At 35.2% G+C, this 14,318-nt stretch overlaps 1 protein-coding gene across 1 annotated transcript in view; it reads left to right on the top strand.

Annotated features, from left to right (window-relative positions):
- LOC139119453 (cAMP-dependent protein kinase catalytic subunit PRKX-like) overlaps window positions 1–14,318 on the top strand; it is a 203,719-nt gene that overhangs the window by 40,709 nt on the left and 148,692 nt on the right. Inside the window, exon 2 of the mRNA XM_070683269.1 lies at window positions 7,967–8,135. Coding sequence (XP_070539370.1) covers window positions 7,967–8,135 — 169 coding nt within the window. The remainder of the gene's footprint in view (window positions 1–7,966; window positions 8,136–14,318) is intronic.

Raw genomic sequence — 14,318 nt, 5'->3', positions numbered from 1 at the left:
ATAGATAATTAAATAAATAAATAAATAAATAAATAAGTAAATAGTCGTAATAATAATGACAACAAAAGTAAAACATCAGCCATAATGGAAAATTGGAGACAAATTGTTAGATATGTGAAGACAATATTTGATAGAACCATGGAAAGTCTTTCTGGACTAGGTACACATACTAGTTACATACATGTACCCTACATGTAACATATTGTTTTGCTCTGTCACAAGAGATTGGAGTAAGTTAGATGTACATGTAGCCACTGGCAAAATAAACAAATAAACAAATAAACAAACAAACATAAATAAATAAAAGAAAGTCCTCGGTGTCAGTCGATTGCCAAGCAAACATTATTTTATACAAGCAAATGTGTTCCACTGTGTTTCAAATCTTTTTAAATGTATTGCTTATGATGTGGAAAGGATAAGCAGCTTCTATTCAAATTGCTACAAACTTTTTGTCCTTTCTTTTGAAGACATTTATACGCAAGCTGCATCCATCAGCTGATTGTGCTATATAAAGTAACCATCGCTGACTGGCTCTGCAGAGTGACTTTTGCAAAAGCAGGTCGTGGTAATTGTCAATTAGTAACAGAATATCAGCCTTAGCTAACTCTTGGTTTAGTAATGCTTAGTTTCACATGCACTCTAGAGAGTTCCAAAGGAATTCAATACAAAGACCAAATTAAATGAACCATGCTGTATGTGCCAGGAGGCAGTGAATATTTTTCTGTAGCTTTGTCTCTGTCGGTGCTTTTCTCTGATGCGGGTTTACTGTTTGTCCTGTCTGATTTGAATGTCTTGCTGTAGATTGTGTGAATACAAACCTGTCGGAATTGAAGTCAGTTTCTCCATTGTGGCAGTAAGTGATCAATTATGACCCTTTAACGAACACAAAGTGTTTCATCCCCAGTTTCCATAGGGATGGATCAAAAGATCTTGGCAGGAGGGATGGTCAAAATGCTGAAATGCAAGATTTTGCATGTTATAAAATTTGATATTTTGTTTTTTTAAGATTTTGCACAGCATGCCTTAAAAGTTAAACATAGGGCCAAAGTCCCTGAAGCTACTATAGACATGGATACAAAATTAAGTATTTCCTTACTGTATGAAATTATCTCACTAAGGTCATCCTACGGACAAGTAAACTAAATATTAAAGCTGTCTGACCAGCGGTTTTGAAAGAACAAGCAACTCAACAGTTGACAGAGCTCTGTTGAGTTATGTAGAGAATAACCTTTTGTGACATATATATTGATAAAGAAGGTGGATATCTTTGATTAACATTGTGAGTTCTGTTTAATAAGTTGAGACTGTACATACTCAGAGAAAGCACACTGAAGAGACAAAGGTTTGAAACTTAAGAAGTTCAAGGTCATCAAAAGCATTATAAGGAATCATGTTACACTTTCATTGCACTGTTTACACAGATTGCATAATTGCTATAAATAGCACATGAGGAATCTTTATACAGCCCAGCTTTACCATAAAAACCCTATCACTTTGACCATTCTTTTAATTGACCACTCTATTTTTTTCCTCAAAAAGTAATTTTATTTTATCCTTACCAAGTCAACCATAAATGGAAATTAGAACTTTCTCTATCTCTATCTCTATCTCTATCTCTATTGACTATTTTGAGCAATTTCTTTTAGATAACATACAGGGCACAATAAATGACGGTTTAGAATATGTCAAAGTTGGGATTCAGGAAAGTTGCCTTTACATGTTTTAATCCTCCAAGATGGTAAGCATTTCACTATGAACTGTCAAAAAAAAGTTGAACTTTCTGATAATTCTACACTAAAATTATTTTGGCTTTGATGATTTCCTAATTAATTCAATTATTTTTTCTGGGTGAATTGATAGGGTTTATACAGTACAAGAATTACATACAATGTAAGTCAAATTTTGACCAAAAATGACAAAAAAATTCCTTAAAAATACAGATTTGCATATTTCATCACAATTTTAACAAGTCTAAGTTGGGTTACCCCTAGGGACCTGTATACCAAATAACAAAGCTGTCTGACCAGCGGTTATGAAGAAGAAGATTTTTTACCAAAAACACCTTTTTTGGCATTAATTAGCCTATTTTCAACAATATCAAAAAATTAAAAAAAATAGTTTCTCAAAATCGTATTTTTCATCTACACAACAAATATCAAATCAGTAAGTACTGCGGTTCTCAAGATATTTGAGTGGACGGACGCCTCACAAACGGACATACATACATACATACATACATACATACATACATACATACATACATACATACATACAGACTGACGACGGACGCCGGACTGATACCCATCCCAATAGCTTCTATAGACTATAGTCTATAGTAGCTAAAAATATACATTATTGTTCTCTTTGCTAGCCTTTATGTTAATATTTTTTTCAAAAACATGTGGATGACTGCAAAAAATGTGTTTTAGCAATTTTTGATTTGAAATTTTTTTCCTTTCATTTTTGACCAACCCTTCCCAAGATCTAACGATTGATCCCCAGCATTAGAATAGTTCATACATACATTCCAGACCATTGATGTGAACCTACAGTGGGAGGACTACAGCTTAAGTTGTTTACAAAGTAAGCCTTTCGGATTTTAATCATCAAAGACAGTAACGGTTCAACTAAAAGGAAAATTTAAAAGTAATATAAAATAAAAGATATACCATAAAATTACTAGTATGTAATCAATTTATGATTGATATATAATTTATGAAAGCTACAAATTCTGAGTTTTTAGTGCAAGGAAGAATCCCTGTGGAGTCTGGACATTCCCATGTTACATTCCCACATTACATTCCTACATTATATTCCCATGTTACATTCCCATGTTACATTCCCATATTACATTCCCACATTATATTCCCATGTTACATTCCCACATTACATTCCTACATTATATTCCCATGTTACATTCCCATGTTACATTCCCATATTACATTCCCACATTATATTCCCATGTTACATTCCCACATTACATTCCTACATTATATTCCCATGTTACATTCCCATGTTACATTCCCATATTACATTCCCACATTATATTCCCATGTTACATTCCCACATTACATTCCTACATTATATTCCCATGCTACGTTCCCATGTTACATTCCCATGTTACATTCCCACATTACATTCCTACATTCCATTCCCATGTTACATTCCCATGTTACATTCCCATATTACATTCCCACATTATATTCCCACGTTACATTCCCACGTTATATTCCCACATTACATTCCCATGTTACATTCCCATGTTACATTCCCATGTTACATTCCCATGTTACATTCCCATGTTACATTCCCACATTATATTCCCATGTTACATTCCCACATTACATTCCTACATTATATTCCCATGTTACATTCCCATGTTACATTCCCATATTACATTCCCACATTATATTCCCATGTTACATTCCCACATTACATTCCTACATTATATTCCCATGTACATTCCCATGTTACATTCCATATTACATTCCCACATTATATTCCCATGTTACATTCCCACATTACATTCCTACATTATATTCCCATGCTACGTTCCCATGTTACATTCCCATGTTACATTCCCACATTACATTCCTACATTCCATTCCCATGTTACATTCCCATGTTACATTCCCATATTACATTCCCACATTATATTCCCACGTTACATTCCCATGTTACATTCCCATGTTACATTCCCATGTTACATTCCCATGTTACATTCCCATGTTACATTCCCATGTTACATTCCCACATTACATTCCTACATTCCATTCCCATGTTACATTCCCATGTTACATTCCCATATTACATTCCCATGTTACATTCCCATGTTACTTTCTCTGAAAATATACAGCGTCCTTCAGTTTGCTCTGGAATACGATTGTAGAAAGTCCTGCAGTGCTGTAAATCCGTGTCTTACAGCATCAGTCTTGATTTTTGTATGATTTGCCTGCCTTAGAACAAAATGCTACGTTCAGTTCATAACAGAATGCTACCTTCAATCACAAGTGACATACTATTCATACAAACGTCCTGTGATTTCCTTGAAATGCATTAAACAGATCAAGCATCAAGAAACAGCTTTTGTTGAGTAACTCTTTATCGTAAGAGCTTTTGTAATTTTGGTCATACGGCGTCTTTCAAGCTTCTGTCTCAATCATTGCAAATTAAATTACATGTTCCGGGAATTGAGTTTTAACTGACATTAAGTTGTGTGACCCACTTTTGTCGGCATGATGTCTATTTCTTAAAATACACCTGAAAATCTGGGTCAAATGCCTTGCCAGATGAGATATTAAGAGTCTGCAAAGTACAGTACATGCCAAGAAGTAAAAAGTTTAATGTATTTCCCATGTCGATGTTTTGTCCATGGAGCATTGTAAAAGTTATTTTCATCTGAAGAGGCAAAATTCTTAATTGCCTGAGACATTCCTGATACAAAATAGACTTGTTTGCGATTGTTCTTGGCGAATGAAGCAATGCAGTATTCAATGTTAAGGTCTTACTTGTGAGTTTTCTATTTGCCAGTTTGTTGACATTAAGTATACTGGTAGTTACCTCAATTTTATTGTGTACAGAAGAACACCCCAATATACTGACCTTGTATAACCTTTCTGACTACATACTAAATGTGTCTCTTATTAAATTATCTTTATCCTGCGGTCAAAGTATATTCAGAATAAAGAGATTGCTAATCTGCGAATATTATGTGCTAATTTTTGCTATCTTTAAAATGTGAAATAAATTTTTGATCTATTTTTTTATTATTATTGATACAGTCTTTAAAGCACTACTTTGTACGGTAGTACATGCAGACCGAAAATTGCTCGATTATGTCAACATGAGCAATTTCAAACTTCTGAGAATATTTTGAGAATATTTTTGACATTTATGGTTAAGAAAATTTGATCTCAAAAATGATCTCAGAAATCACTCTTGCCAGTGCTTTGTGAATTCCCGATATTCTCTTGAATTGTGACAAAATTAGCAGTTTTTATTGAAAATTCAATACAGAACATGTAAAGAAGAATGTTCTTCAAAACGTAGAAGTCTAATATTTGCTTCACAGCTTCCTAGACATAGCCTTGTTACAATACATATACAAATATTTACACTCACACAGACAGAAACAGACACAGACATAGACACACACACACACACACACACACACACACACATATATATATATATATATATATATATATATATATATGTGTGTGTGTGTGTGTGTGTGTGTGTGTGTGTGTGTATATATCATTCCAAATAGTAATAATGTAGGAGATTGGTTGGCAACCAAGTGTAAGCTTGATCTTTTAATTTCATGATATTCATCATTGAAATAATGACAAAGAAATGATGTTTGTTGATACTTAACCTGATGCAAGTAATTGTACCGGTATCTAAGTATTGGTTGTACAACACTCCACCACTAGTATATGTGTGCATTACACATGCTGTGTATTTGTTATACCGGTATGTCACAAACAGTTTATATCAAGAGTTTATGATTCACTGATGATTGAACAGGGCAGCATTTAAAAAGAACTTTAACACAGCTCTGGGCAGCTGAAAATAGCTCCCCATTTTGGCTGTAATAGTTGCTTTGTCTATGTCACTGCAAACAGTAGCACTTTACGTCTTGTCAATTTTTCACAAAACATTTTGGTAGAACTTATTTCATTAAACTCTTTATATTTGTCACCCTAAGTGACCAATGCTCCCTTGTACATTTGCAATACAAAATCTGTAACTTCAGTGTTGGATCCAGGCAACTAGTTCTATATATAGCTTCACTTTGTATAAAATACCTGACAGGGTCAAGCAGTAGAAAAGTACCACACACATGACAGACGTATATCTTGTTTGGTTTTGAGACACAAATCCCTAGATATGGTTGCAGGAACTAAGTTGTCCGACAGTTTTGTAGAAAGTATTAAAGCAGGCTAACTTCAATGTAGGTGGGGTCAAAACTTTGAGTAGAAATAGAAAAGGTCATTGCTTGAAAGTGGAAGTTTTGTTTGTAAACAGAAACATTGGAATATGGTGCCCTGACCACCAACACAGTTTGTACAGTGCAAATCTGTTATGTATTGAAATGTATCAGTTCTAGATAGCCTTTGCTAAATCAACTCACAGTCCCTGAATCAAAACGAAACAAACGTTATCTGCAGACCTAGATCCATTTTGCAACAAGTCTAGCGTTATCATGGAGATGACCTTACATGCACTTTTATCAAACAGAGTTTCCAGGAATGCGGTAATGTTTTATATTTTGCCATCAAGAGTGGCATTCCACACACTCATAAACTGGATATTTAAAGTTATAGCAAAGGTCTTGTAAAGATATCACCACTTTTTTCTGGGGTCACTCAAAGTCATGTGTGTCATTGTGACAGCCATCAGCAGAGTGCATTAAATCTTGATGTAAATTGATAAAAAAAAAATCAGTTTTTGGAGGAATCTGCTCGGCAACACGGCAACCTCATAGAAAATACATCAGTTTAACAACCTACTCTGATAAATCCCTTTGCTCCTCAATCATGTCTTCACCAAATGAAAGATGAAAACAGGAAAAACGGTTGGAGTTGATAAAAAATTTAAATGGTCATGATTTCAGGGCCGTTTAGCTATGATATGCTTTTATGGTATTATGTACAATTTCTAACAGCATGAATAATATGTACCAGGGGAAGAACTGAGAATTATTTTCTTGAGCTTCTCTTTAGGTAGACATTTTGATCACTCCTTCCTTATTGGTTTCTTTGTTTAACTTCTTTAACTATTAACCAATCAACATTGGGCTACCATGGCACTAATGTTAGTGACTGCACTTCTTTAATTATCTGTATCTGTGTGGTCTCTTTATGGGATTTCCAATGTGTGAACAGTGACAGTTAACTTTCAAATCCTGAACAGATTACCTTGAGCAAGTTATTGCCATTCCTCCCCTTGAAAAGCACAAAGCAATCTGATGAATAGATTAGGTAGCACCATTTATTGTCAGTAACCGAACACAAAGGTTTCTTGGTCTGCCGCAGTGGGCTTTTCCAAAGACATTAAAAGGGTGCACATGTACATTACACTTTGCGGTGTTTTCAGATAGCATTGAAATAACACATTCTCAATTGCTTCAAGCTGTTTATGAAAAGTCAGTGGTATTTGCAATCAGATACCATATCAAAGTCTACCCCAACAAAGAAAAACATGCATTGCAATCAGCAAGGAAGTGATATACTTGAGCTTTCTGTAATGAGAACATCAAACACATTAATTCCACCACAGGCAGAATTGATCCTATTACATGAATACGAACCACAAGGAGCAAAAATCGGCTCTACCAGTTTAACTGCTCAGGGTTGAGAAGTCCAGGTTTCTCAAATTCCTTTTTGCTACAGATGAAAACAAACTAGGAGTTAGTTATTGCACATCATTTGAAAATTATACACAAATAGAGACAGACTTTGAGAATGGAATACAGCCTTATACAGATGGGATAATGTTCTTCATACAGTGTGTAATCATATCGGTAGAAATCCTGGTTTTCTATTAATGTGTGTTTTTTGATCAGTAGAAGTAGAATTAAGTACCGGTAGAACATAAATTCAGCTATTTCTCAATCAGATTTGAACTCATAACGTACAGCACCTAGTCAACTAGCGATAACATCACAGTCAAAACAGCTTGGCTAAAGCCCCACCCCTATAAAACGAGTAGTTCAGTAACTGAGCTACATGTAAGTTGCTACAATTTTTCAGACTGCAACCCCTCCACATGCTGTACAGTTCATGAAGCCTCCACACACTGCTATATAAATGTACATGCCATCATACATTGTACACAAACTTCATCAAAGCAATAATCGCATGTCATAGATTTTGATATTATATAGTCTTTATAATTTTCATTGATAAGTTTTCTGCTATCAGACAATCACTAATACTCCCACAATCTTCTTTCTTGACAGGAACTGGAACGTTTGGAAGAGTTGTACTTGTCAGGGATAAAGTAACCAAAGATTATCTAGCTTTAAAAATCATGAACATATCAGAAGTCATTCGGTTAAAACAAATTGAGCACGTGAACAGTGAAAAGGCCATTCTCCAACAAGTGAGGCATCCATTCATCGTTAATTTGTAAGTATAGATATGTTTTACAACTGCCCATAATAACTGTCCCCCCCCCCCCTCCATGGGTAAAGGATAAGTCCTTGTAGTTAGGCATCCTCAATTTGATGAAAAAACATTCTTAGTATATTTCTGATCCCTGTATGTAATTTGATTGTATTGTGATGTATTAAAGATTCGAAGAAAATTGAAGCAGTTTTCAGAAATAAATCTGAAATCTTCCCACTAGATGGCTGTTCTGTAAGAACCCCTCCTAGAACATTCTCTCCAATTTCCTGCAAAATTTCACTTTTCGTTATCTAAGTTGAGTGGTTTAGGCTTGCAAGCATCAGAGGTCTGCATTTTGATATTATCCAGTGTTTGCCCTCTCATGAATGTCTGTTTAAGTTTTCCTAGACCCTATACGTTGCTTACGGCTTCCGTGCCTCCGACCCACTCATTGGGAGTGGGGACAAAGGCTTAAAGTGGCGACTAGGGTCTAGGCAAGTTGAAGTGTGACTGAGTTATGATCTGACTCACTAAGGTAAAGTCTCATGCACTGAGTCAGAACTGGACCCTTTGAAGATGTCTGTGTTATGTGAGAATTTAAGAACACAACAGGTAAGTCGAAGAAATGTACAGAAATGGAAGAGAGCAGCCAGAAATAGTAAAAGTTTAATATTTTATTTTCATGAGAATACTTCCAATCTAATTTGATGATGTGGGAAATGTCAAGTAGCTGGTTTCGTGTCCTTTATGAATGAGCTCAAAACAACAGTAAGTGGAAATTGTAAGGCCAAGATAATTTAAGATATGACTGTTTTTAATACCATATTTGAATACAATATAATGGTTAATTTAGAACTATTTGCAGTTTAGAACTGGAAATTATAAGGCCAAGATAATTTAAATATTACTGTTTTTAGTACCATATTTAAATATAATGGTTAATTTAGAACTGTTTGCAATTTAGAACTATTCATGTGGGATTTCGTTTAAGTCTACCGGTATTCATAGTTAATGCATGGGTAGAACACTGACTTGTTCATTTGTTTCATATTTCCACTGCCACTTCTACAGATGTAATGATCATCCCTTAGAATTATGCAGAAAGTGTTCTACCCATGAGGGACATCGTTTGAAAGTAATAATAAAATTAATGCTAATTTGCTGGCTGTTTTGAAGGATCTTAAAATGTTCAAATAGTTGTTTAAATAAAGATTGAAAGAAATATTGTAATATTTTATCATGAATTTGTTACCAGTACATGTCTGGATTTCTAACTCTCCTCAAGGACATGTGTCTGACATACATCCATTTGATGATTTGTATTTTCTAAGAAGTACGATGAACCAGGGTGCAATTTTGTTCCATTTTTTCACGTCTAAAGCAATTACTTTGATATGTCCTGCTGGATGCTCATAAATAAATTGACTTTCAATGGAGCAGTGTTGTCATGAGAACAAACAAAATTTAATCTCGTTCTCAAACTAAATCAGTTGTGAATAATACAACAAGGACCTATTTGTAAATGTACCATCATTGACATTGACTTGTTGCTATGGTGTATGTGTTGTCAAGGTCGGGCTTTGGAGATACATTGACAATAACTTCTAGATGGTCTTCAAACAGAATAAACATCCAAGCAATATTTTAAAATTTCCCTTTCTTGAAATCTGTATCAATGTGAATTCCTCATCCTGTATAATAAAGGTTCTACAAATCAGTTTTGGAACTAGATTGTCCACTGTTTTGTATCACTGACTTTGAACATGTGGAATTTGCCCTGAGCAATGACCTTTGACTTCCAGGGTCAAGAGGTTTTCACAGTTGATTAACTCTCTTGTAGAACTCCAAGATATTCCATTGTACCATCATTTATCCTTGTACCATTAAAGTCATTAATATCTTGACTTCTTTCATGTCAGACTTACAAGTGACCTTTCCCAGCTAAATGCATCATTCTTATCGTCATTGAACGTCACTGAACGGCAGGAATTGAGAGCTGCTTGGTTATGTGTTAATCATGATAGTATTTGAGAGGGTTAGGATTTGTTGCAAAGTTGTAATGAAAATTTTTTTGGCAGAACGGGGATAATATTTAAAATGGATTCATATCATTAGCAAAGCTCATATAACTGTCACCTTTGGTCAACATAACAGAAATTTTGAAACAAATTTTTAATTATAATTTTGTTTGATAATTGAGAAGATGTGGTGACACTGTGGGCAAAATGGCCTCTATATTGTTCACTCAACATGTGACAATTTTTTGCCGCACATACGCTGAATGAGCGTAAAGAGAGCCAAATCAAGCTTCCGCGTAATGTTGAAAACTTCGTCGAATTTCCTAGCCGCACAGCTAAATATTCAGGAAAGAGATGCAGATTCCATTTCCTCATATGTTCCTCTGTCCATTATGATATTTCGGCAATAATTTCATGAAGGAATTCTTAAAATACCGAAGCGAAAATACTCTATGTAAAAATAGGCGAAAACACGGCCAACAGCACAAACGATCGTAAACTCGTCATTTCAGAAAAATAAGAGGGAAATTCAAAAATCTAAAACCATAGAGTTTTAGTGAACCTTCATGAGATGCTTAATCTCAAATATTGTGAGAAATAACAGCGAAATGAAAAAGTTGGTCCGGCGGGTTTTTTCAGATGTATTTTTCATTTTACGATGTGCCGAATAATCTCGATTCCCATAGAAAACAATGGCGTTAATGCGCGTCCGATCGACCGAAAACATTGCAAACTTCTCGCCGGTTCAAATTTTTCAATTCTGAACCAATGATAATGAAAATTGGTACAATGATCCTCTGACTAATAAGCAAAAATCGTATCGTTTTAGATTTTTGAATTTCTTCGTTAGTTTTTTTTTATTGCCATTCTATTTATTCTGATCACTGAAATATACTGTTGCCGTCAACAATATGGCGATCTGACGGCGTTTACATGTGCAGAACAAGGGTCTGAAATTGACGCAAATATATCAGCAAGTGTCTCCTAAATTGTACAGATCAAATACCTGTCAGGTTGTTGTCTTTTATACAAAATTTGGGTGAATATGAACCATGAATATCGCAGTAAATTGGTAAAAATAACACGAAACGAAAGCGAACTGGTGTAGAGTCTCCACTGTGAACGTGTAGTGAACGTTATCGATCGATATTCTTTTGTTGCGAATTGTTACAATGTTGTGTTGCATACCCGCGGATCGCATGGCGCCAAACTTGTCCAAAGAGCGCCAAAATATGCTGAGACATAAAAGTATCACCAAAACTAAACAAATTGTCTTGGATTCAATTTGAGTGGAAGAAAACAACCGATACGTTGATTTTATGGTACATAAGTCAATATATACGGGCTGTCATGGAAAAATTCATGGCGTAACCTGAAATTACGAGCGACAGGCGAGCAGATTTCGATCGATATTTTATTGAAATGCAATTGATACAATGTTCGCTGTCGTCACTAGCAACCAGCCCAAAGCGTTGTCCGGTGGGGGCGCTGTACTGAACAATTTAGGGCCCTTTTTGCCCATAGTGTGAATTGAATTTTTAGTTTAATCCAATTCCAAATTCCAAATTTATTATAGCCGTGCTTGTTATCTTTTCCCAGTTGTCTGTAAGTGCAGTTTTCGTTATTTTGAATACGGTTCAGCTGTGATATTGTTTTTCTAATATTGGTGCTAACTCAAAAGTTTTGGCAAAATTTCCCTGCTGAATTTCTGAAAAGTGTCTTTTTCTGTTACGGTGCTGCCCTCATCACGATATTCACCGGAAAACATTTTACAGTTTTTGATCACAAAACTTTACCCTAGTTGGAACACAGGACCAGAAGGCATTATTAGCCAAAACAATAGTTTAAAAAAATTATTATAATAAATTTATGATTATGAATATTGTTGATTAAAATGTAATATTTCTGTCGTTATTGTATACTTACAAAAGTACCCAACTGCACTGGAATCCTTAATGATAATCAGTATTTATGCCATATTCACACAGTTGTAGTACAGACCCTCAGAAACAAGGTCTATAGTTATAGTTGTAGCATTGCACAGCAATGTGTAGTCACGGTACTGCCTTGATAGTCTCTCCAAACAATAAGAAGGGGGCTAACTATCAGCATCAAAGCTGTGCAAAGACCTACATTGTATTAACAATATTCATAATCATAAATTTATTAATACCAATTTTTTACACTTTTGCTATCACTAATAATGAATGTCGTATGGCGCTGTGGTCGACAAAGAGGCTTTGTTGTCTTTAATATCTACAGCGGAAAAGAATCATCAGTCACGTCTGTGGATTAAAGATTATCATGGGATATTAGTGCAGCTAGCTGCTACTCAATTAAGAGAACTTTAATCAACTTGATCGAAATGAAGCGTTCTGGTCCTGTTACTTCTCCAAAATTACATCAACAGTGTACCTTTTCATGACGAAACATAGAGCTAAAAGACCTTAAAGTAGCGTTGTAATTGAATTTATATACTATCTTTCTGTCTGAACTAAAATGGATCTGTAAGTGAATTTCTGAAATCAAATCAAGACCCAGTTAATGAAGCTGCTGGTTTTTTGTCTTGTGTTCGGTGAAGTGTATCGACACATCATTGGTATGTACTTTCTTTATACAACTCTGGGTAGGTTTGATGAAATTCAAATTAAGTGACCTAAAATGGGGCAAAATCGCTGTTGTTAGATGTTTCTGTTGGTAATTTTGGTGTTATTGGATATCTTAGTTGTATTGCTTTGCTCGCTTATGACTCAGTTTTGTCTAGAAGCTCTCTGCAGTTTTGGTATGATGACTCAAAACTTACTCTTAGCTGTTGTCGTACTTCATGTAAAACTGCAGCGAGATTGTAGACTAATGTGGATTTAGTGATCAGAACCTGGTTGTTTTAAAAGTACATGCAATGGTAATGTGAGATATATATGATTTCTGATTTGCTAGGGATTATATATTGTATTTCAAATTTGTCGTTGCAATAAATTGTTTTTGTAGTTCCTTAAATGTTTTACAATTTGGCCGGAAATTATAACAGCACAAGTAGATGAAAAATCTTCATTTGAAAGATTAGGAAATTAGTGTGGAAAGGACCATAATTCACTGTCATAGAGATGAATGCTGGGAAGTCACTGGACTGGGAGTGAGAGTGTCTCAAGTGGTTGAACTCTAATGAAAGCAAACAAGATTTACCATCAACACGTTTTTATTCCACACTAAAGGGATGTGTGAGGGGAAAGTACGACTGATGATGTAATTAAATCTCACAGTCGAGCCACACATGGCAACGGATCTTTGGTAACATGATCTAACAAAAGGGAGACACTAGCCTTGCGAGGTTTTTAGGGACAATTATAGGAGCTCTTTGTTGAATCATAACGGGGACTTGGAAATCAGAGGGAGGGAGGGAGGGAGGGAGGGAGGGCGAGAGAGAGAGAGAGAGAGAGAGAGAGAGAGAGAGAGAGAGAGAGAGAGAGAGAGAGAGAGAGAGAGAGAGTTATGAAAACTAGAAAACCAGTGCGATAAGAAAAAATATTAATTCGTACATCTTTTGTTTTAATATAAAATCTTGCTTGTTGTGATGTAAAACCTGACCTTTCCACCATTCCCCAGTTCTTGCAACGTTTTATCTGCATGTATTTGGGTCATCTTTTCCAGCAAAGTGACTAAAGTGACATGAAACAGAAACGACCAAGTTAATTCTGAAAAATGTCAACTTTGTCCCTTTGTAGTTTCACAAGAAATCTGTTGACATATGATGAAACTTGAGGTTGGTTGTATAGTCTTTTTAATATCAATTCTGTGACATTAGCTTCCTTCTGAGCTAGGAAGATTATTGGCAAATAATCAAATTTGTTTGTATGACCCATCTGACATTGCTTTTTGTGTTTTTTTGTGGGGGGGGGGGATGTAGTTTGATATGTGTGTAACTTTTGCCGCGTGATCCAAATCTCTGTTTATACATAGTCTCAAAAGATTCTGTGAAGGGAAAGAAAGCTCATTAAACTTTTTAGGTGCAAATGTCTGATACAGCCAGGACTCATGTTTGTTTCTGGTATACACATGCAAATCAGTGTTGAGTAAAGATTGATCGAGCCGGAAACCATTCCCTATGATCCAAAATCATTGAAGCAAGGAGTGATGAAGTGATCAGTTGACATGTTTTAACAGAGTACACAGATAACAGGTTGTTGAT

This window comes from Ptychodera flava, chromosome 19 (assembly GCF_041260155.1).
Source record: "Ptychodera flava strain L36383 chromosome 19, AS_Pfla_20210202, whole genome shotgun sequence".
NCBI classification, from domain to species: Eukaryota; Metazoa; Hemichordata; class Enteropneusta; family Ptychoderidae; genus Ptychodera; species Ptychodera flava.
The sequence above is the reverse complement of the archived record's forward strand: the minus strand, read 5'-3'. Positions and strand labels throughout refer to the sequence as shown.